The following is a 25,486-nucleotide window of genomic DNA, read 5'->3' as shown; positions in this document are numbered from 1 at the left end:
AAAAGGTGACTTGATTAATACATTGGTTTTAATTTTCCAAACTTGCTTGGATTTGGGGAAGGTCCCATTAGATTGGAAATTAACAAATAGTTTAATTATCCTTCATTTTATTAGGGAGACAGAAAGCCAGAAACTAGAGTCCAGGTAGCAAACATTTGTAATAGGAAAACTGTCAGACGCCATTGTAAAGAAGTTATTGCAGAGAATTTAGTTAAGTTCGAAATAATCAGGAAAAGTCAATATGGTTTTGAAAAGAGGAAATCCTATTTAGATGATCTATTGGAGCTCTTCGAGGGAGTAAGGTGCTATGGATACAGGAACACTAATTAATATAATATGCTTACATTTCCAGAAGGCATTTAATAAAATGCTACATTAAAGATGATGGCTTAGAGGGTGGTATTTACATGGAAAGAAGATTGGCTGGCCAACAGGAAAAAGAGAGTAGGCATAAATGAATCTTTTTCAGGTTGGCAAGATCTAATCAGAGACGTGTCACAGGAATCAATGCTTGAGGCTCAATATTTTACAATTTATACAAATAGATGAGAGAACTGAGGGTCTGTTGCCAAGTTCTGATGACATAAAGATAGGGGAGAAAATAAGCTGTGGAGAGGACTTAAAGAAGGTACACAAACACATAGACGGATTGAGTGAGCAGAAGTGTAGAGAACTGAATATAATATGGGAAAATATGAAATTAGCCATTTTGGTTATAAGTTTAAAAAGGAATCTAAGTGGTGAGAGATTGATCTCTGAAATGCAGAGCGATCTGGGTGTCCTTGAGTCTGAATTGCAAAATACATGCACAGCAAGTAATTTAGAAAGCTAATAGAGTCTTCCTCAAAGGACACTCATGAATCAGATGAGCCTTTATGACATTCAACAGTGGTTATATGGTCAAATTTAATTCCAGATACCTGTTGAATTCAAGTTTCACCATCAGATTTGAACCCATGCCCCCAGTAGAGTGGGGAATCTGGATTACTAGGGCAGTGACATTACCATGTACCGTTGTTACCCTTCATTGATCTGCTTCACAGAGGATTTCCTCTCTACCTCCTCCACATGTCCTGCTTATGTTGCAGAGCAAGTACCACTGCAGTTACTGCCCCATACTATGTAGGACAATACACATTTCTGCCTTTCTGTGGTCAGCACTACCTCCACCAACTTGTCACAGAGCACAAGTGAAAGGTTCCTCAGTTGTAGCCTATCAAATTGCCTCATGAATTGCTGTAGAACATTGTACATCATTCTTCCTGATGCTTGTTGTTTCAAGAGTGAATACAGAAAGGATACTCCGCACACATGATGCTCAATTTTAGTCATGTTATGTTGCATCAGCTAATGAACTTGTTCTTTCAACCTGTTTGGTTGCATGGAGGAAATGCAGCTGCATATGTCTGTCCAGTTACTTGTTGCAATTTGCTTTGGTTTCATGGTTAAGACTGATCATTGATTCCAATGCTGCAACACTGTGTAACTTGAAACAGCGCTTCAGAAGTGAATTTCATAGCCATTGAAAAATGAGCCAATCTGAAAAGATGCAGCTATTATGGTGGAAACTGTTGAAATAAAAGCAAATTTAAAAGTGAGTCAATGCTTCAGGAAAATAGAGGACATAAATAAAGGGAGTTTTGTTTTGAAAAGAGAGCAACCTCAAAAAAGTTTCTTATTCAAAGTAAAGTCAGCAAGCTTCACTTAACATATTCTAGTTTAATACCCAAGCCTATGGATTTGATTGAACTAGAAAATAATAATGTCATTAACTGGAAAATCAGTTTTGTGCTTTGTAGAGATTTGTTGGAAAATTTATAAATTATATTAGGTTAGTAACCCCAGAAGAGTGAGATACCAATCAGACGTGGTTTTGACGTAGAAACGGAAAAGGAATTGCACAACCTTCCTTTGTAATTGACTCAACAAAAGATTCTCATTCAGTTGTAACAAAATCGCAGCTGCTGACAAGATGAACTTTAATCATGATTACCTGCAGTTCATACTGACACTACAGTACACTCATGTTCTGCTTCAAACAACTGAAGGTAAGTTGTGAGCATTTCATTTCTGATCTAGCCATAATTCTATTCTTCTGCTTCAACAGTTTACTAATAGAACACGATTAAGATATTATTTAAATTAAGTTTGGGTAAATACTGCCATAAAGAGTTTGTATGAATTTAAGGAAGCTGTTTAAATGTTATTCTTGGAAATAAAGAATTTAGCTTCTTTACATTCTCAGACAAAAGCAGTTGATTACCATCAAATTCATCTTTTCTTCCCTTGATAGCTGTATCAAACAGGATAAATGTCTCTCAAACGCCTCCAGAAATCAATGCTTGTGAAGGAGATTCTATCAACATGGAATGTTCTTGTGAGGAGGATGTACAAATGGAAAGCATTAGGGTAGATTGGACTAAAGACTCAAAATCAATCCTCAATGCAACCAGTTCAAATGGCTCTGTAAATCAAGCTTACATTGACAGACTATCTTATTCTGTTGAGAAAGCAAAATCAAAACTGACAATCAAAAGTATTACTCGAGATGATGCAGGATTGTATCGTTGTAACATGGTGATTGAGATACCAGCACCAGTTCGAAAAGGCAATGGAAGTGGAACAATATTGACAGTGCAAGGTAAATTTCCACTAAAATTAAAAATCCATGTTATGTTACATGGAATGCTCAATTGCCTGCCAAGCAGATATTTTTAGTCATCTCTTATCTAGACAATATTATTGATATTTGAAAGTGAAAGAACTAATTTGAAATAATACTGCCAATTATAGAGTTTTTACGTCATTATCAAATTAATAAATAGTAGCAGCTTGAAGAACAATAAACTTCATTATTCTGATTTCATAACTTTATGTAATTGGTTTACTTTGGAAAAATCATGCAGAGCCATGTGATAGACATGGTTATGAGTCTATAGGACAACTGATGTAATATCATTATCAGTTTCAGAATCACTTTATAATGATAAATGACATGAAAAGATAAAAACTTAAATGCTGTGCATATAAAATAAAAGGAACAGCAGAAAAATACATGTTAATATTTGCACAAATATTTCTGAACATTTTCAGCAATTCACATTCAGTTTCGAATTTACCAAAAGGTGAAAGGAGTGCATATAGTCAATTGCTTCAAACAAAAAAAATCCCCATGTTAGTTGTTACTTATGTTTTTATTTTAAAAGGTATAGGAACATGGGAAGAGATGTATGAAATTTTAACCCTCCACTATTCATTTTGCCATTGAATAAGATAATTTCTGATCTTTGTCCTAATTCTAGATATTCTCCTTTGCACTATTTGGCGAACAAACTTTATCAATCGCAGCTTTAACATGAATAATTAACGCACCACCAATTGCTATTTGGGGAAGAGTTCCATCTTCTGCCATCCTTTGCGTGAAAGCGTGTTTCCTAATTGCAATACTCATTTTTTACTCTACATTTCCTTTAACAATTTGAAAACTTAAAAAAAGTTCCTTTAATCTTCTAAATTTCAGGGAATACAACACTAGCTTTGTTAGCCTCACATCACAAATTAACTCTTGGAGTCCAATTATTATTCTGGTAAATCTATGCAAAACTCCCTCCAAAACCAAGATATCCATCTTAAGATGTGAAATCTTGAACAATTCACAATACGTATGATGCATGATATCCACCTCTTTGAATTCTAGCCCACAAAGGATAAAACACAAATTTACTATTAGCCTTTTTGTTTTCTGTCATTGTTCACAAGATTTTCATGCTTTGCATCTGGACTCCCCATGTATCTTTGGACCTTGATTCTCTCTGGCATTTCACCATTTAGAATATATCTTGTTGACCCTTTTCATGTCCAAAGTACATGCTCTCACATTTGTCAATATTGAAATTGAGTCACTCCAGTCTTGCCTATCTACATAATCTGTTAACAGCTCGTTGTAATTTTAACTCCCATCTACTCTGCTTATATCTAAAACTGTGATAATGATAAATTTAATTATGTAGTTTTCTATTCCATCATCGCTGTCACAATTAAAGATGGAGAATAATTGAGGCACCAACATAGATCTTAATGGGGTACCATTCATTAAAACCAGCCGATTAGATTAGTTGTCCATCCTCACTGTTCTTTGTGTCCTTCCAGTCATCCAGTTACTGAACGAGGTAAACAATTTGCCTTCAATTGCAAGAGCTTCAACATTTGATTGTCTCTTAGGAGGGACTTAATTGAATGCCTTAAGAGAGGAACCAGTTTAAAATTGCTTATAACATCTAACATTCCATTTTAAAAGCCAATGATGGTGTTCTTAGAGCAAAAATATTAACAAGCACAGACAAACAATACCTATGGAAGATTATTTTATTACATATTGAAAGTAATACACGTACTTTATCTTCTAATGTAATTACTTAGTATTGTTAAATATCATCTCAGATTGAATTAGATATTGTGTTTACAAATGTATTATTTTCAATTGCTAGTAACAAACATTTAAGAGAAAGCTTTTATTAAATTAGAAATTAATTTCAGGCAATCAATTAATTCAACATATACAGTTTTTGCTCAATGGATTATTATTAGATATCTGTTTTACTGCAAATAGCTGCAGAGGTAGAGACCACAGCTTCATTCAAAACGCAATGTGATAAGCATTTAAAATAGGAGAATATAGAAAGCTGAAGATTAGGACTAAGAGTGAAATGAGAATAGATAGTTTATGAGCCAGTGACAGTACAAATAATCCAATAACCTCCTTTGTGCTGGTCTTATGATTGTACTTTCAAAATGAATAAAGGGAAAGGTCAAATGCATTTCTTTGAGCAGGCAATGGTTCATTAAATTAAATTTGCCTTATATTGCTCAGACTCTTTTAGGGTATCATCTACTCCATGTTTGCCATTTTATTATGCCTACGGAGGAATCTTTGAATCTCGTAAAATCTAATTCAATCTCTATATTAATATACACTTTTGGTCTATGGACAAGAATGATTTTACGATGGTGTTCCTTCAATTTATTCTTTGTCTCCTTCCATTTTTCATCTACACACTCTCACTCAGTAATACCAACTCAAAGCACATCACTTGTATGCTACCGACACTCACTGCCACCTCCTCAGCTCCTCAAGTGTCTCTGACCTGTCACACTGCTTGCCCAACATCCAGTATAGAGTTATTACAAATCTTCTCTTACAAAATATTGGGAGGACTGAAGCTGTTGGCTTTAGTATCCACATCTCCCATCCACCCTTACCCCCCACCACCCTTACCCACATTCACCCAAAATGCTCCATTCCCCATCCATTGTCACCGTCTTAAACTCCGCAAGACTATTTGATCCTTGGTATTGTGTTTGATAACAACATGAGTTTGTGATCACTTATCTGCACCAGCCCTGGGACTGCTGCTTCCATCTCTAGAACACTGCTTCACTCCGACATTCCCTCAGTTCATCTGATACCATTTTATCCACAAGATCTGATTATTCCAATACTCTCCTAACTGGCCTCCTATCTTCAGCATTGATAAACTTCTATTCATTCAAATCCTGTTGCTTATATCTTAACTCGCCCATCATACCTATGATTGTTCACATTCACTTTTTCCCCATTCAGCAATACTCCAGTTTTAAAATCATCACTCTTGTTTTCAAATTCCGCCAACACTTCACTGCTCCCTATGCTTTAGTTTCCTCCAGCCTACAGTTTAGAGCTTTTACAGTTCTCCAATTCTGGTTCTTACAAATCCCATATTTAAATCACTCCATTTGTGGCTTTGGTTTCAGTTGCCTTGGTCCTACAACACAGAATTTCTTCTCTAATCCTATTCACCTCTTTAAGATGCATATTAAAAGCTGTCTTGTTTTTTGTACGTTCTCATGATTGCTCTTTGTGTGAGGCAGTCAAAAATATTATTACTTATGGCAATCTTGGGGCAGCATTTTAACATGTTTATTACATTAAATGTTCAAGATAGCACTTAAACTCATTACAGAGAAACACTGAAGGAGAGACAGATGATTCCCGTTAGGGAGAGAGGGGAGGACAGGAAATTACCAGGCAAATAACGTTCACATTCTCTACTTTCCACCTGCCTACTTTGTCACTATGACTGTTCTGCATCAATTCATTTGTCTAAATGTCATGTCTAGACTTAACTGTAAGATCATCAACTGAAAGAAAGTGAAGCTTTTTTTTTATGTGGAGGGTCATGGAAAACCTACACAATCAGCAATAGGAGTCAATCCATACATTCTGACTGGCAAAGAAATGGATTAAACAAAAAAAAGTTTTAATATATTTGTTGATTATTGCTTTGAACAGCATTTCTTTTGAGATTGTAAATGGTTTGTTCTATGATGGTTAATTACCAATAATGCTGGTTACACCCTGCCAACTACTGTTAGGGCCACCAAGTAAGGTTTGATATTCATCGAGGCTCTTTGCAGTCATCATTATTTTTATTTCCAATTTGATCTTTTGATAAGTTTGCATTTTATAATTCTCTAATTGGCAACCTGCTGGTGCACAATCTGTCAGGCAGCTACCCGTGGTTAAAATATACCTTTTAGTGAAGGAAACTCCTGCTGGAAGCAAGTTTTTGAAATGACTTATTGTTTTCAATTTATATGATAAAATCATATCAAGTCTTATTGGGAGACTATGTGCAGAGTCCAGTGGTAAATCTTTGTCATTTGGTTGTAAGGATAAATTTTGATTTGACATATCTGTTGATCTTAATCCTGTAGTTGTAGTAAGATAGTTGAATTGTGCTTCCCACACATTAAATAAAAAGCATCTGATGTGAAATGTTGATTTGCAATCCTGCCCGCTGATGATATCAGGTTTCAATTCCTCATACTCTGCATCCTTAAATGTCACTCTGCGCCATATTCTGTAGCATGCATCATACTGCAACTGAGTTGGCGACCTTGACAAACGCATACAATAATATTCCAATGGAATAATTAAGGCCTGATCATTGGAAGGACCTGGTGTACAGTTTGAGGATCTTGTGAGGAAGTCAGGAGCGAGTTAGCAGCGAGCCCTTGTCACCCTGAATCCATCCATGTTTTGAGGGGTGGGAGTAGGAGAGATGCGGCAGGTGTGACAGGAATGTTACAGCTGCTTGGAAAGTTTACACATACACGCAGGAAATTCTTTCTGTGGCCACACACCAGCTGAACATTGAAGAAGTCGTGGCTCTTGCTGTGTATAAACCTATCAGGTCTGTCCATGAGCGTCTCAATGCATGCGCTTGGTTGCATCTTGGAACTTGCACATAGTAGATGGCAAAGGATCTGATGAGGCTGTCGAAGAAGCTTTGGTAATTTAAGTTTTGTAGATTGTACACTGCTGTTGAAGGTGAATCTTGAAGCCAGAGGCATATACATGAAGTGGACGACAAACTAGAATCTGATAATATGCACCTCGAGACACCTGTTTCACATTCACTCAAAAACAAAAATTGTTAGGAAAACTCCGCAGGTCTAGCAGTACCAATGGAGAGAAAGCAAAATTAATGTTTTGGTCTAGTGACCCTTTTTCAAAACTGAAGGTCTGAAGTCAATCCTGAAGAAGGGTGACTGCACTCAAAATGTTAATTCTGCTTTCTCTCCACAGTTGCTGCCAGAACTGCTGAGTTTTCTCAGCAATTTCTGTTTTTAATACAGCTTTCCAGTGTCCGCTGTCCTTTTGTTTTATTTTATGTGTCACACTGTCAGTCTCAAAATATATTACAGTCATCACACCATCAAACACTTTTGCAACAATTCAAGTTATCTATCCTCAGAAAACTAGTTATCTATTTGTTATTGGCTAAAAATGACAGAAGTTACTGTCAATATACGACTCCTGTGAATTCTGAAAAAAGAACTTGGGAAGCCATGAGGAAACATATGAATGCAAATCTTTCAGCATACACTGACCAATTCCATCTTTTGGATCAATTGTGTTTGAAACGCCTTAAATATTAACTTGAGCGACAAAATTATCCATTGTTCATGTTCTGTCTATCTTCAGAGGACCTGACAGAGATGGAAAATAAGGTGGTGAGACCCATGGACAGGGTGAATGGAAAGCAGCTGTTCCCCTTAAGTGGATGGGTCAATGGCAAAAGGGCTTAATTTTAAAGTGAAAGGCAGGAGGTTTAGAGGGGATTTGATGACAAACCTTTTCATCCAGAGGGTGAGGGGGTCTGGAATGCATTGCCTGGCAAGATAGTTAGGCAGGAAACCTCACAACCTTTAAGCAAGTACTTGGCTGAACTCTTGAAGTGTTGTAACACTCAAGGCTATAAGCCTAGTGCAGGATAGTGGGGCTAGTGTAGGTGGTATTAAACTTTTGGCAATACAGACTCAATGACCTGAAAGGCCTCTATGGTTCTATGATTCCGTGAGAGAACTGTTGTGTGGGTCACTGTATCAGGAAGCTCTGTGGTTCTGTGTCGTGTATCAAGGTATTGAAAATTACAGATGACTGTTTTCATAAAATGTCCTTCACCACCACCTTCTTCCTACTACCCTTACAATACCAATAGTCATTTTTCTAACTGCATCACCAAAACACCACACAAATAAAGTCAATTTAACCTAAAAACAACTTTGATATCAACCATAACTATTTCAAAAAAAGTTGCTCTCATATTGGCTTATATTAAACTGAGAAGCTATTTCTGAGCGTATGTTGTAATAATTCTTTTATATAGAATCCCTACAGTATGCAAACAGGCCATTTGGCCCAACAAGTCCACACCAACCCTCCAAAGAGTAACCCACCCAGAACCATTTCCCTACCCTATTATTCTACATTTACCCCTGACTAATGCACCTAACCTACACATCCCTAAATACTATGGGCAATTTAGCATGGCCAATTCACCTAATCTGCACTTCTTTGGATTGTGGGAGGAAACCGAAATACCCAGGGGAAATCCATACAGACACGGGGAGAATGTGCAAACTCCACACAGACAGGCGCTTGAGGCTGCAATTGAACCCGGGTCCCTGGCACTATGAGGCAGCAGTGCTAACCATTGAGCCACTGTGCTGCACCTGTAGTGTGGTGACAAACAGGCTGTAACTCTCCTTGACAAAAGGTGTGGAAGCAGGTTCTTTGAATATATTTTATTTTAAGGTTGAAGAGGATAGATGTTTGAAAACTAGAAGATGAAAGGTTCATACAGACAGGTGAGAAGATTGGAGTTGAGGTTACAATTAGATCAGCCATTATCTTATTGAATGGCAAAGAAACTTTGAAGAGCCAAATGGCCTACTCTTTATCCTAATCTGTATATTCTTATGTTCACTCCTAATTGCCCTTGAGTATACAGTGATGAATTGCCTTCCTGAACCGCTGCAGTCTGTCAGAAGTCAGTGCACTCATTGAGCTGTTAGGGAGAGTGTTGAGGGATTTTGGCTCAACAACAGTGAAGGAACAGGGATATATTTCCAAGTTAGGAATGTGTACAATGTCCAAGAAATTGCCGCCCTAGTCCTTTCAAGTGCTAAAGATTATGGATTTAAAGGATCATGTTGAACAAAGACTTGTTGAGCTTTTGCACGGCATCCTGTAAAGCTATTGTAGGAAGGTAATGGAGAGAGTGGATCTTTCAGAAGATGAATGCATGCCAAGTCTTGGATTCTGCTGAGTTTCTTCAGGGTTATTGAAGCAGCTTCCATGAAAGTAGAGAGTATTCCACACACTCCTGACTTGTGCTTTGTGGATACTGGAAAGGTTTTGTGGAGTTAATAAATTAACCACTCACTGCAGAATCCCTAACCTTTGTTCTTCTCTTGTACCTGCAGTATTTTTATGGCTGGTGCACTTAAGTTTCTGGTCCATCATAATCCTACTATATTAGTATTGACATTCAGCAATGGTGATCCCATGGACTGTCAAAGGAAGATGTTTTTTATTGGAGATGTTCATTACTTGGCACTTCTGTGACAAGACTGCTACTTGCCACTTATCAACCTGACCTGTGTCAACCTGTCTGGACGAGTTCAGTTTGAATAACACTCAAGAAGTTTAACACCATCCAGGATAAAGTAGCCCATTTGATTGCCACCACCTCCACAAATGTTCATTCCCTCCACCATCAAAGCTCATTAGCAGTAGTGTGTACCATCCACAAGGTGCATTGTGAGAATTCACTGAGGCTTCTTAGATAGCACCTGCCAAACGCACAATCACTGCTCTCTGGAACAAGGGCAGCAGACACAAGGGAACCCCATAAGTTCCTTTCAAAGGCACTCATGATGCTCACTTGGAAACATATTGCTGTTCCTTCACTGGGTCAAAAGTCTCAAACTCCTACCCTATCTGCACTGTGCATCAAATAGCAATGATTGAAAAAGGCAGCACACCACTAGCTCGTCAAGTCCAATTAGGGATAGACAATAAATGTTGACCCAGTCAGCAAAGCACACATCCCATAAATGAATTGAAGAAAAAACTGAAATGTTGCACAGACCACTCAATTATCTGAGGGTTGTCTCACAATATGTCTATACTTCCCTGACATTTTTTGTTCGGGTGCTTATAATGTCCGCTCCATCCCTGTTCTAACATTGTGTAAGGATTTGTAGTCTAAGAACAACATTGGCTGCGGAGAGTTCAATATGCTTCCTCATCTCATACTTAAATTTCACATTCTATTTTCTCCTTCTTGTATCCCTTCCAACTCTTTCTAACTTTGTGGCACTTCCTGTTGTACTCTGTTAACCTTAATCCTATGCTTACTACTCCCTGGAAGATCTCTATAATACTCTCAAGATTGGGCAGTGAACTTTAAGGTACAAGCTACAGTAGTCTAACAACTAAAGAGATTAATTGTAATTTTAGAGTGGTGAATCAACAAAAAGAAGGTCCAGCATCAAATAAGTTGGTAATGTTTTGAGGCTCTATATTTGCCTATGTTCTGAAGCAAAGGTTGATCCCAAACCTGCGCTCTAGACCCCAGACATTGTATGTGATTAACAATGTGGGATTCCAGCTATTGTTTTGTTCATTTTAATTATAAATAAATCATCACAATTTTAATTTCCTGGATTTAAAATATTGAAGCCATTGAAAATATTTTAGCAAGAGTTAACTGTTGTTAACATTATCCCTTTAGATTGATATCTAAATTCCATTTATCAGGCTTGGTTTGCAACCTTTACCTCATTAAAATGAAGATCATTTTCCCAACGCATTCAGAAGTTTTTCAGATTTTCAATTTTTTTTTGTGTGTGAATGAGTGCCTGCTGGTATCACCATTGAATAGCTTTGCTCTCAGATTGTAGATTTTTTTTTTAATCAACCTGCTCAGAGAGGTTATTACACACCTCTGGCACAGTTAGGACTTGAATTCAATCCTTCTGGTCCAGAGGCAGAGATACTACCATTACACCACAAAAGCCCCATATTGCATAAAGATTGTACTTCTGCTGTACTCACCACCAGAGGAAAAAAAATTCTTATATTCAGAAATGCTATTACGTGCAACTGAGTGACTTTCTTATCACCAAAACCACTAAGTCTTTTTCTTTGTGTTTTCTTTTTCACTTTTTTAACTACCTGCAGTCACCCATGTAGGTAACGAAACAGTTACAAGCAAAGCCCATCATAAACCATGCAAATTGTCAAAATTTCCACCAGATGAAGTAATTTCTCTCTAACTACCTTAGTAACTTGTTTAATTATCTGAAACATTGCAATTCAATCACTTTAGACACTCAAGCAAAATACAACCTTAGTTAGACAAGCTGCCTTTATAATAAATCTGCTTCATCTGTACCGAATATTGAAAACTAAAGAGCTGGAATTTATAATGTGTATAACAAGGAGAAACCAAAGCAGTTATATTGATGTAGCATCTCAGTGAATGTAATTTATCATATATAATTATATTACATCCAATGTAGGAACCATTTATAAAACTTGATATTATTATAGGCCTGAATTGCCTTCAGCACAAATACCAAGATTAACCAAGGTTGCTCCTGCTCCACCTGTACATTAGTTCAGTTTTTCACACCGTTAGCTGAAAACTAAAATGATAGTTTGTCCAATATTTTGTGGATGACACCAAAATTGATCATATAATCGAAAGTGAAGGAGGTTATCTAAGATTACAAAGAGATCTTGATCAATTGGATTGATGGATTGAAGAGTGGCAGATGGAGTTTAATTTTGATGAATGTGAGATGTCGCAATTTGGTTAAACAAATAAGGGCAAGACCTGTGCAATTAAAAGTCGGACCTTGTATAGTGTTGTAGAACAGAGAGAACTAGGCATTCAGGTACATAATTCTTGGACGTTTAACTCACATGTCAACAAGATGGTTAAGGCGGCATTTAGCATGGTTGCCTTCATTGCCCAAACCTTTAAGTATATGAGTTGGGATGTCATGTTGAGATTGTACAGGATGTTGATGAGGTCTCTTCTGGAATATTGGGTCCAGTTCTGGGTGCCCTGTTATAGGTCAGATATTATTAAGCTGGAGAAGGTTCAGAAAAAACTTGCCAGGATGTTGCCAGGAATGGAGGGTTTGAGTTATAAAGAGAGGTTAGATAGGCTGGGACATTTTTCACTGGAGCCTAGGAGTTTGATGGGTGACCTTATATAGGTTTATAAATTGTGACAGATATACATGAGTTGAATAGCAGGTGTCTTTTCCCTAGAGTGGGGGATTTCAAGACTAAGGGTCATATTTTTAAAGTGAGAAGAGAAAGATTTAAAAAGGACATGAGGGGAAACTGGAATGAATTTCCAAGGGAAGTGGTGGATGGGGCTACACTTACAATGTAAGTGTAAGATATATGGATAAATACATGAATAGTTAGTTTGAGGGATATGGGCTAAGCGTAGGCAGATGGGACTAGTTTAGTTTGGAATTATGTTTGGCATGGACTAGCTGTACCGAAGAGTCTGTCTTTTGTTCTGTGTAACTCTGACTCTAATACCAATATTCACACTTTAACAACAATCAATATTTTTTAAACCATCACAAATGGGGAATGATCAAGAATGTTTTTACAAGTTTGTGAAGGTTTGTAGCTCAGGTTGAGGTTTAGGGTGTAGGTTTGCTCGCTGAGCTGTAGGTTTGATATCCAGACGTTTCATGACCTGGCTAGGTAACATCATCAGTGGCGACCTCCAAGTGAAGCGAAGCTGTTGTCTCCTGCTTTCTATTTATATGTTTGTCCTGGATGGGGTTCCTGGGGTTTGTGGTGATGTCATTTTCTGTTCGTTTTCTGAGGGGTTGATAGATGGTATCTAGATCTATGTGTTTGTTTATGGCGTTGTGGTTGGAGTGCCAGGCCTCTAGGAATTCTCTGGCATGTCTTTGCTTAGCCTGTCCCAGGATAGATGTGTTGTCCCAGTCGAAATGGTGTTTTTTTTCCTCCGTGTGTAGGGCTACGAGGGAGAGAGGGTCGTGTCTTTTTGTGGCTAGCTGGTGTTCATGTATCCTGGTGGATAACTTTCTTCCTGTTTGTCCTACATAGGTTTGTGGCAGTCCTTGCATGGAATTTTGTAGATGACGCTGAATTTGTTCGTGAGTTGTGCTGGGTCTTTTAAGTTTTATGTCAGGAATGTATTAAACTTAATTGTAATTATTTAGGACAGTTCAGTTTTTAAAAAAAATATATAAACTTATTCTTGAAATATCACAATATGTGAAATATGTCTGAAATGGCAAGTAATTTTTAGAAAAATATTTTTCTTACAGATGGGGCCAATAGTGTCAATGCTTGCATTTAAATTGATAACTTTGAAATAGGTTGGACAGCTTGGATCACCATAGGAAAATTCTATATCACATGATCTGCAAGTTCAGGGATAATTTGATTAAACAAATACAATTTCTTCTGCATTAAAGTTTTGGAAATCTCAACTCTGTCAATTAATCATTCTATTGAAAATGTCAATCTGGGCATTTATTAAAGATTTGAAATGTGTGTCTACTTCCAATAAAGTGTCATTTTCTTTTCGATTTTATAGCAGATAACAATGCACCCAAACTGGGAGCTTTGGTAGGAGTGGTGGTATTGTTGTTGATATTGGTTCCTGTAGTTTTATTTTACAAGAAACAACAGAAAATTCAGAGAAATGCAAGAAGTACAACTGCAGTACCAGGTATGTGACTGATAATTTATTAAAAGAAAAATATTGAACTCAAATTTTTAACTTTTTCTCTCCACAAATATACTGGCACATGTGCTGGCTGTCTATAGCCTTTTCTTCATCTGTTTCACATAACTTGGCTCTCCAGTGTAGTTGGCAATGTGGCTGCCTGGAACATTTATGCATACACTTACTTGCTAATTAGTTCTGTTGCATGTTCAAGTTAAATAGAGTCTGCATCTCACTTTTTCAGTGCACAGATCTACAGGGCCTGGATGGTTCAGTGTCTTGATTAGATTAGATTAGATTCCCTACAGTGTGGAAACTGGCCCTTCAGCCCAACAAGTCCACACTGACCCTCCGAAGAATAACCCACCCAGACCCATTTCCCTCTAACTAATGCACCTAACACTATGGGCAATTTAGGATGGCCAATTCACCTAACCTGCACATCTTTGGACTATGGGAGGAAACCAGAGCACCTGAAGGAAACACACGCAGACACGGGGAGAATGTGCAAACTCCACACAGACAGTTGCCCGACGCTGGATTTGAACCTGGGTTCCCTGGCGCTATGAAGCAGCAGTGCTAACTGTTGAGCCACCGTGCCACCCCTACAAAGCACATTGCACTCGAGCCCAGTAGGACTCGAACCTACAATCTTCTGATCCGAAGTCAGACGCATTATCCATTATGTCACTGGACTAACTTGAAGTCGAAGACAAAAGTTACATACGAAGAATAGAGGGCAACCAAAGGACTAATACGCACAAATATTTAACATGATTATTATCAACAAAGAGAAAATATTGGAGGAACCAGAGGGATTAAGGTTGAGTATGTCTCAAGGGTCTGATGGCCTGGAGTTCTAAAAGTAAATGTTGTAGAGAAACTGAATATTCTGGTTATTATTACCAAAAATTTCTTATATTATAGAACAATCTCAGCAAATTTGAAATTTGCAGATGTAACATCACAATTCAAGAAAGGAAGGATAGAGGAAATAGAGCTCCAGAGTAGTTGACTTGACATCAGCTGTTTGGAAATGTTGGAAACTATTATTAAGGAAATCAATCATGGTATGATCACACAAAGTCAACATCCTATGGCAAAAGAAAAATTGTTTTAGTGAAATTTATTATCAATTTTTTAACCGGTAAATGTATTATATGAAGATTTCCAAATGATATTCAATAAGGTGTCACACAAACAAAATTGGGATAATATGTCAGCATAGATGGAGGATTGATTAATGAACAGGACGCAAATAGTAATCATACGCGGGCAATCTTCAAGTTTATGGGCTGTGACTAATGGAAAGTCACAAGGAAAAGTATTAGGACCTCAGATGTTCACAACCAATATTGAAGATTTCGATGAATGGGAAGGGAGTATTTTCTACGTTTCCGATAATGTAAAGTTAGATGGGAATGCAAGCTGCAATCACACAGTGAAACGTAAAGCATTATAGACAGGTTTAGTGAATGGACAATGAGGTAGCAGATAGACTATTACATGGGAGAGAGTGTGAAATTATTCACTTCAGTTGTAAGAAAAGAAAAGAAAAGCTTTTTAAAATACTTTTTAAAAGGCATGAAACATTAAAATGCAATTGTTTGAAGAAACTTGGTTGTACAAGAAACATAAAACTTAACGTACAGGTACATCAAGCAATTGGGAAGGCAAGTGGCATATTGGTCTTTATTGCAAGGTTTTGGAAAGCAAGAATAACAACGTCTTGCTGCAATTGTACAGGGCTTTGAGACTACTCCCAGAGGTCAGTGCACAGTTTTGGCTGCCATATTTAAGAAAGGACATACATCATTGGAGACAGTATGGTGAAAATTCACTAGATTGATTCCTCAGGTGAGACAGTTATTCTATAATGAGAGACTGATTAAATTGAACTTTGATTCTCTAGAAGTTATAAGAATGAAAGATGATTTAATGGATATTTACAAGATTCTGAACTGGATTGATGGGACACATATCAAACTGGTGGGAGAATCTTGAACATGAGAATACCGTTGTAAGGTAAAAGGTTTGCTATTTTGGACCAAGGTGATGAGAAATTTCTTCACTCAAAGGGCTGTGATCCTTTTCAATCCTCAAGAGACTTCTGGATGCTCCGTTGTTGAATATATTTAAGGTTAGAATAGACAAACATTTAGTTTTGCATGGAATCAAGGGATACACGGGATGGGCAGAAATGTGGATTTGATGTTAAACATCAGTTATGATCATAATGAATGGTGCTGTAGACTCAATGGCTGTCTTGTTCTACTGTTGCTCCTATCACTTATTTCTAACGTTGTTAAGAGTGAATAATTAGGGCCTTATGCCATTTAAATTGGTGGCTATTTTGTGCATTAATGTGGCGTGACAAATTAAATACAATTTGTACCTTTAAGTTCTGTTTGATGTTGCGAGAGAAGAGATCATTGAACAAAATCAGGAGAATGAAGAAAGCTCATCTTCAAGAGGCTCATCTCATTGGGTATGTTGTACTATGTCTGAAACTCTATTTTTTCCCATAAACAACATAGTTACATACAGGACATTTAATTTTCCCAAAGTAAAGTGCTTCTCCCACCAGTAACCAGTCTGAGTGATTCCCCTTTTAGTCACCCATTTTCTCCAAACAAAAAGCTGATCTAGAAGTTTTCATTACCCAGCTTTAATTACAACACAAAGCTCTGACATGCTGGCATCGGGTGATTGTTTATAACATCTTGGTCCTCAATGTCAAGAAACTTATTAAAGTGGCACTTTGTTGAATAAGAACAGAAAATGCTGAAATGCCCAGCAGGTGCAGCAGAAACTTGGAAAGAAGAAAAGATTAATGTTTTAGGTTGTCAGAACTGTTTTTAAATTTGTTCAGAGGATGCAGGCATCACTGGCTGGGGTAGCATTTATTGCCCATTCCTAAGTGCCCTGCAGAAGATAGTGGTGAGCTGCTGCTAATAAGTGAGTACCAGGAATTTCATCCAGTGACAGTGATGGAATGGCAAAGTAATTCCAAACCATGGTGATGTTTGGCTTGGAGGGAAACTTGAAGGTTGAGGTATTCCAAAGCATTGGGTTTTTAAAAAATTTATGTCCTTGTGGGATGGTAGTGTCACCAGCAATTGTTGCCCATCACTAACTGCTCTGGATCACAGTGGAGTCATACGTTGGCCAGGACAGGTAAGGAGAGAAAATTTCCTCCCCTAAAAGACATGAGTGAAGCAAATGGGGTTCTTACAATAACTTCATGGTCACCATTAAACTAGTTTTCACTCCAGGTTTGAATTACTTCAGTTGAAATTCCAACAATTGCCATAATAGGATTTGAACCTGTGCCTTCAGAACAATTGTCTGAATCTGGAGATTACTAATCCCATGGCACCACCTGCCTTGTCCTTCTATGTGCTACAGGTGGTGGGTTAGAAGATACTATTGAAGGACCCATGGTGAGTCACTGATGTAGCAATTGAAAATGATTGGTCCCCTCAGGGACACTATGCTGAGGAACTCTGTAGTCATGTTTTGATGTTGAAATGAGTGGGTGACTGGAGAAATTAAGAGGTTTTAAGTGGATCAAATAGAACAGAGTGGAAAAAGTACAAAAGAGGTTTCTAGCGGAGTGGAAGATGAGAGAAATTAAATGACAGAAAAGATTGTTGTGCAAGGCCAAAAGTAGTAATAGTGGGAATAGCACATGAAGAGAAACAAAAAGGTTTCCCCACAAGAGGAATGGATAGCAAACTTTAATAAACAAATACTATCTGACAGGCAAAAGGAAGAGCCAATGCAAAGAAAAGGAGACAAAATGGGGAGGGGTGTTACAGAAGCGATGACATGTTTCTGCATCGTCACAGTTATTTCTTTTCACCCTGTCTCATTTCGGCTCTTAATTATTTCTACCGTTTTCTAGTTTTAATGAAAAGTCATGAGGTGCAATCTTTTTGAGATGGCAGGGGTTCTGTCAGCTGGTGGAAGATTTGCATAAAAGACTCCAGCTGATTGTTCAAGACAGGGACCACCAAATCGAATTGCAAGACCACCAGTGGGTCTTTGCCTGGAATTAAGGCCCCATGGAGGCAGAAGGTTTGCCAGCAAGAATTGCTGGACACTTGAGAAGCACTTGGCCACTTGGCTGCATCATGGAAGAGACCCTGGCTGCTGAAGCTGAAAGCATACCCAGGATTGCAGAGGAGCATTGAGTACAGAAGTTGAGAGGTCATCTTTTGGCTTTACAGAATATTGGTTAGGCCACTTTTGGAATACTGTGTTCAATTCTGGTCTCCCTGCTATACAAAAGAAGTTGTTAAACTGGAAAAGGTGTAGAAAAGATTTACAAGGATATTGCCAGGGTTGGAGGGTTTGAGTTATATGGAGAGTCTGAAAAGGCTGGGGCTATTCTCCCTGGAGTTTTGGAAGCTGAGGGGTGTCCTTGTAGAGGTTCATAAGATCAGAGGGTGAATGGATAGGGTGAATAGCCAAGGTCTTTTTCCCTCAGTAGGCAAGTCTAAAAACTACAGGGCATAGGTTTGGGGTGAGAGGGGAAAGATTTAAAAGGGACCAAAGGGGCAACTTTTTCATGCAGAGGGTAATGGGTGTATACAATGAGCCGCCAGATGAAGTGGTGGAGGCTGGTACAATTACAACATTTAAAAAGCATCTGGATGGGTATATGATAGGAAGAGCTGAGAGAGACATGGACCAAATGCTTGCAAATGGGACTACATTAATTTAGGATATCTGGTTGGCATGGGTTAGTTGGATAGAAGGGTATATTTCCATTCTGTACCGCTCTATGGCTCTATAATTGCAGTGTAAGGGAAGTGATATGTGTGAGTGGGCTGGGGGAGGGGTAGCACCTGATAGAGGTTTTGAGAGGCATGGTAAATAGAGAGCAGCTATTCCCCTTCATTCAAAAGGTCAATAACAAAAGGGTATAGTTTTAAAGTGAAAGGCAGGAGATTTAGAGGGGCTTTGAGGAAAAATGTTTTCCCCAGAGGGTCATGGGAATCTAAAATGCATAACCAAGGAGAGTAGTTGAGCGAGAAATCTCTCATCCTTTAAGAAGTACTCAAATAAGCACTTGAAGTGTAATAACTTTGAAGGCTATTGGTCATGTGTGAGAAAATAGGACTAATGTAGTTAGTAGCATTTTTTGTCAGTACAAACTTGAGTCAAAGGGTCTCTTCTGTGCTGTTTGATTGTTTGAGGGGATGAAGGTCATGAGGAAAAGAGGGCAGGGATTCTCAAATAGCCACAACATAGTGGTGGCTCTGAGTGTGACACTGTCCTGCTCTATGTGGAGCCCCTCAATCAGGTACTGATCCAATAATTCAGGAAAACTGCACTGTTTGACCGGTTTGCCATGTAGCATGGCAACAGGACTACTTTCAGGTGGATCAGTCCTAGCGATGGTGAACTGAGGCCAGGAAGTGAATCTTAATTGACCAACTTAAGGGCCTAATGTAATAGTAGGGCAAAAAGGTTTACCACAGACACTCCCCACCCAAATATAATTTGGTTGCGAGGGGAAGGTGACAAGTATCATATATACCACCCCATCTAATTAAATGGCCTTCTAAAACTCACCAACTCTCACAGCATAAAGTTGTACTCTGCTTTTCTCTCTCACAAGTGCTACCAGACTTACTGAGTAGAGTCAGTCATAGAGATGTACAGCAATGAAACAGATCCTTCGGTCCAACTTGTCCATGCTGACCAGATATCCCAAATTAATCTAGTCCCATAGTTTGCCAGCACTTGGTCCATATCCCTCTAAATCTTTCCTATTCATATACCCATCCAGATGCCTTTTACATGTTGCAATTGTACAGCCTCCTCAACTTCCTCTAGCAGTTCATTCCATACACGCATCACCCTCTGCGTGAAAATATTGCCCCTTAGGTCCCTTTTAAATCTTTCCCCTCTCACCCTAAATCTATCCCCTCTAATTCTGGACTCCCTCATCACAGGAAAATACTTTGTCTATTTATCCTATCCATGCTCCTCATGATTTTATAAACCTCTGTGGTCACCCCAATCTTACAAACATTAAATTTAAGTTTATGTATATATACACGAGTAAGAAAAAAATACATGACCTAGCAAATCCTACTTGATGCACACAGATAAATAGTGGGTTTCCAAATCATCACTCTTTTCAAGAGCTTTAAAAAATGAATTTGCCTTTGTCTCAGAGGGCATTCCCAATATTTTCTGTTTTCAGTCCAGAATTTCAGCACCTACAGTATTTTGCTTTTGTGCTTGGAATCCATTTGCAATTGCTCCAATCCTATTCGACAGGAAGAGAATACCGTCATCCTATTATTACGAACATTGAAACTGTCTCAGAGGAAAAGAAAAAGGTTTCACTGCCCAGTCCACTCCATTTTTGATTTTTAATGATGCAATGTCTTATGCAAACTGGAATCACCATTTACCATCATAAAGTGTTCATATCATGTCCTTAGTTTCAGGGAGACTACAATCTCCATTTAGAAAGACTTGAGATACCACAAGTTTAAATTTGTTAAAATAATCACCTCATCTGGAAAAATCCTTAGCAGTGTATTAGGAATGGGGACACATCCAACATTTCTTCTTTCCTCAGTAACACATTGGAAAAGACTGTGGTGAGTCAGATGTTACTTCGGGAGAGCTTTATTCAACTAACATATAACTCTTTGGCTTTTTTTCAGCTGGCCTCATCATTGTATGAATCATTTGACTACTTTGCAATCCAAAATATGAACGAAGAAACCAGATGCACAGTCTCAAACAGCTGAATCTTCCACATCTATGTGAAAGGAGAAGTACATTTTCAAAATTGACTTTGTATTTTAACTTGGTTCATCATTTCAGGAAGACTGGGAGTCAAGGATGCATTCTAACTGGAGACTTTGCTGTTGCCACATGTTAATTGAAGCTGTGTCAGGTCGGATGGTTGGCTGCAGCATCAATATGAAACATCATGGGTCAAAGAGATATACAAATTCATTACCTTTTCTGTCACCACCTATTGCATGGGATGAAGCGCTAAATGGTGCAGAATCATCTTCCCAGGAAGCATTTAGGGATGGATTGGATGCAATGTGTCCATAAAGAAGGAAAGGAGAAAAATAGTTGATCTCATTATTAGAAATTAACGCACCTGTACAAAAAAAACGGATTCAGCGATTTCGATGGATCCAATCTATTTTGCCTGTTACAGGTTGGAGTTCATTCAAATATTATGATGGTGGAGTATAGTGACTGTTGTGATGTTCAGACAGTATAGTAATGTAATAGTGTGGAAGATTGTAATGGCCTCTTTGAGTTTCCTGCTCCCAGGTATTTCCCGTTTCTGCGGATGACCTCCAAGCTGTCATTATAGCCCAGAAGAAGAAAGAAAATCAAAGTTTCAATATTTTTTACATTTGTTTGAGGTGTGGGCATCACTGGTTACACAAGGATTTTATGCCCAATGGCCAGGTGCCCTGGGGAATGTGGTGGTGAGCTGGTTTCTTGAACTAGAGCAGTCTATGAGATGTAGGAACACGGAGTGGTGTTAGAAAGGGAGATACAGGATTTTAACCAAGAAGAAATGAAGGAAAGATGAAATAGCTCCAAGTGAGAAAGATGTGTGACTTAGAGGGAAGCTTGCAGGTGATGCTTTTCCAATGTCCTTCTAGGGGGTAGAGGCTGCAGGTTTGCAAAGTGCTTTTGAAGGAGCCATGGTGAGTTACTACAGTACATCCTGTAGTTGGTGTACACTCCTGCCACTGTGCATCAGTGGCAAAGGGAGTGAAGGTTGAATGTAGTAGATGGGATGCAAATCGAGCAGGCTGCTTTGTACTAGACTATTTCGAAGGTTATTGAAACAGCATCCATCCAGACAAGTGGTGAGTATTCCATCACTTTCCTAATAGATTGGGACAGGTTTTGGAGAGACAGGAGATGAGTTACTCATCACAGAACTTTCAGACTCTGGTTTTTTGAAAATTCCTTCATGCGATAGGTAAATGCCAGATAGGCCAACATTTTTCGCCCATTCCCTAATTATCCAAAGGGCAGTTAAGTGTCAACCGCATTGCTGTGGGTCGGAGTCACATGTAGGCCAGACTAGGTAAGGATAGCAGTTTCCTTCCCTAAAGGACATTAGTGAACAATAAAATCATAGATGTGTTTTTTTGAGAATCTGTGCTCCTCTTCTTCCATTCAGTAAGTCAGCTGACAACATTCTGAGTCATGAAAATTAATGAAAGGGACCAATGTTCTATAAAGGAGTTAGATTTTAAAAGCAGATCAGGAACTTGACACCTGGATAAAATTTGGAACCTGACCCCCACATTTTGAATGCAGTTGCTCTAATACAGGAGGCAGAGAGGAGTTTGCTGCCCAATTTATGAGGCTGCGTGCTTCCCAGTGCCAGCGGCAGCCTGCCCATGCTGAGGTTTGCCTCTGCCTTGAGGACAGAACAGGTAGCTGATCAGTGGGCTAGGAGGACTAACATTCAAGAATGAGGGCAACCAGGAAAAATTATGGTAATTCATACAATTCATCACAGGTTACCCGAGGGCTCAATATATCTCACAGTCAGAGGTTTTCTTTCTGTGACAAGCCTGGAAAAAAGACAACTATCTGTTTGGGCTAAACAAAATAATCATGAACAAAACCTGTTTTCGACTGTCCTAACCCTTTACCAAGTTCCTAAAGGAGGTGGATAGGCCATTAGATGGCAGCAGTCAGGTTCCCCACTCCCTCCAATAGAAGCACTAGAAATCTGGAAAAGAAACAAAGTGCTGGAGCAACTCAGCAGGTCTGGCAGCATCAGTGGTTGCAGAAACAAAGTCCATTACTGCCTTTTTCCAAACTATTAAGTGCTGAGCAACAACATGGAAACACAGCAGAGATGATTTTGCCAAGTCAGATGTTGAATTTTCGGAGGAAACTAACTTCAAGGTTTTCATTCTTCTGAAAGGTTTTCAAGTAAACGTAGCTCCTGTCAGAACGCCACAAGCCTGTTCGATTAACACTGAATTTTTTTTAGGTGAAAGTTTGTTTGCTCTAACATCAATTTAGACATTTTATTATTTTTTAAAACACAGATCTTTCAGAAAAGATTTTTTCAAAATTCAGTATTATTTCCCATGCCCGGGTTAGTAACACAGGAACATCTAGATGTGTTTTATTAGATTGTAGGTGGGTGAAACGTCTGGAAAAGGAAGAAATATATGTGTAGTTTATACTTTCTACCTTCTCTAAGTGGCATCATTTCAGTTGTTCTGTTATTTTACTTGGCAACTAACCAGATAAAAATGTATGTAAATTAAAACTGAAATGGTTCAATCAATCAGTAAAGAATCAAGGGTAAACTGTATGGTTCAGGAAATAGTCTGCACTGTTGGTGATATTATCAGCATTTGACATTTAAACAGACAAAGAGAAATGTAAAAGTCTTAATGCTGATTTTTTATTGTACTGTTACAAATAGAAAATAGAAGGACACCTGTACAGGATGAAACCTAAGCTATAAGCCAACTATATTACACTTGTACATATTACACATATGACTGTATGCACCACATAAAAAGATATGTGCCTTGCAAACACTCCAAAAATAAATCATTAGGCTGGAAGCAAAACTTAAATGCAACATGTCAAAGCATGCAGAAACCGAACTGTATGCAATGTAAAGAGACAAAGTGTTAGTGGCCAAGAATTTGCTGAGTCAGGCATCTCAAACCTCAAACTTTTTCTTCACCCTTCAACTTCAACTTTTTGCGCATCAAATCGCTGGAAATGTGAACTGATAATGGGGTGCAATGGGCCACTTAGAACACAAGACCAATAGACTCAATCAAAAAAATTTAGGGAATTTAAAAGCAATAGGAATGATGGAGAAAAAAGTATTTTCTAAAATCTAATTAAATTGTCATTAGATTTTACTGGAACACTTCCTGGTTTTCAATTAATCTCATCATGAAGAGCTTAACACATGCAATGAATAGTTCTGGTGAACTTGCCCTTAAGATGTACAAAAAGGCAAGATGCAACTTGTGATGTTACAATGTCAACATTACAGAAACAACTTAAAACAAAATATGTACCTTAATGGCTATAAATTTTAAATAATTTGGACGGTTTACTGACGACAATATGAACACACTCATTAGAGCTATTGTTATATCTTGGAAAAAAAAGGTTATGCATTCAAGACATACAACACAAACCCACACGCAGGTCTACGTCAGGAAATGGAACATTTCTGTGTCAGACAATCAGTTGACATATTGTGTAGGCCACTGGAAGAAGTGTGGTTTGTGACAAATTGTTAAATAATTTTTGGAATTAGAAACAGTAACTTATATTTTCAAAAAGATTGTCAATAAAGAATCAGCTAATAATAGACCACATGTAGTGCAATACAGAACTTTTATTATTGATATTTTAATGAAAGGAATGATTTTGGATCTTGTGGCTTTCTTACAAAATTTGATGCAAGTCACAGAGTTTGAACTGACTGAAAGATAGATGTAGCCCATTGTGAGCCTCTAGCCCATTCAATTTGATTGTGGTGGAATTGGATCACCACCCCATTTTGCTGCATAGCTTCACACCCCATAGTACCATTGATAACAATATTCTGTAGATTTCAATTTTGAGTTTCAAATTTCCCCAGAAACTGTATCGACTGGGGAAGAAAATTCCAAATTTCTACAACCTGTGTATGATTAAACACATTCCAACATCCTTCCCAACTGGTTTGGCACTAACTTTACAATTATGTTTCTGTGTGCTTAACTGCCCTGCTCGTGGAAGTAGTCTCTCAGTGTCTACCATAACACTATTTAACATTTTAGATTAAAGACCACCACTTGATCTTTTATACTTAAGAGAATGCAATGCAAATTTATGCAACCTTGCATCATAATTTATCATTCTAAGTCCCTTCTTGGAGACCTTTTTGGTACTGTGATTGGAGTTATTGCCTTGGAGGTAAAAGCTCCAGGTTCAGTCCCACTCCAGAATGTGATCGCCAAGGAAAATGCATGGATATGGTCAAAGATTGAATATCAACGTTATAAATCCTTTCAAAGTATGTGAGTGGCAGTCAGTAGGAGCAGGAGGAATTCCTGGTTAGCCATACGATGGAAAGAATTGGAGCCTCTACCATCACCATCCATTATCCAAGCTACAAAATGCATGTAAAATTGTTCATTGTCAGAGTAATTTGAATTCTCTTAGTTCAGTTGTCTGGACAGGTGATCCAAATCAGATCTGCCACCAACAGCATGGGGTTTGATTCCTATAGTAGCTGGGGTGGATTCAGGATCTTCCCCCCCCGGCCCAAGTACAATTCCACCTGCAAGACTATAGAAAGACAG

General features: G+C 38.2%; 1 protein-coding gene across 2 annotated transcripts; it reads left to right on the top strand.

The window, feature by feature from the left end:
- Positions 1-1,962: 1,962 nt before the first annotated feature.
- Positions 1,963-24,962, top strand: LOC122539409. Of its 2 annotated transcripts, XM_043674216.1 has the most exons (5): positions 1,963-2,048; positions 2,294-2,641; positions 13,995-14,129; positions 16,529-16,614; positions 20,819-24,962. In XM_043674216.1, exons 1-5 carry the CDS (start codon positions 1,973-1,975, stop codon positions 20,903-20,905), a joined length of 732 nt encoding a protein of 243 aa, XP_043530151.1. In that variant the 5' UTR covers positions 1,963-1,972; the 3' UTR covers positions 20,906-24,962. The 2 variants fall into 2 exon arrangements, with proteins under 2 accessions (XP_043530151.1, XP_043530150.1); XM_043674215.1 differs by lacking the exon at positions 20,819-24,962 and having other exon boundaries at positions 16,529-16,994.
- Positions 24,963-25,486: the final 524 nt, after the last annotated feature.

The sequence above is a fragment of the Chiloscyllium plagiosum genome, chromosome 32 (genome assembly GCF_004010195.1).
Source record: "Chiloscyllium plagiosum isolate BGI_BamShark_2017 chromosome 32, ASM401019v2, whole genome shotgun sequence".
NCBI classification, from domain to species: domain Eukaryota; kingdom Metazoa; phylum Chordata; class Chondrichthyes; order Orectolobiformes; family Hemiscylliidae; genus Chiloscyllium; species Chiloscyllium plagiosum.
The sequence above is the reverse complement of the archived record's forward strand: the minus strand, read 5'-3'. Positions and strand labels throughout refer to the sequence as shown.

Coding starts and splice junctions, on each gene's coding strand:
- LOC122539409 (XM_043674215.1), top strand. CDS start 1,973: ATGAACTTTAATCATGATTACCTGCAGTTCATACTGACACTACAGTAC. Junction 2,049..2,293: donor TCTGCTTCAAACAACTGAAG/GTAAGTTGTGAG, acceptor TTCCCTTGATAG/CTGTATCAAACAGGATAAAT. Junction 14,130..16,528: donor AAGTACAACTGCAGTACCAG/GTATGTGACTGA, acceptor TGTACCTTTAAG/TTCTGTTTGATGTTGCGAGA.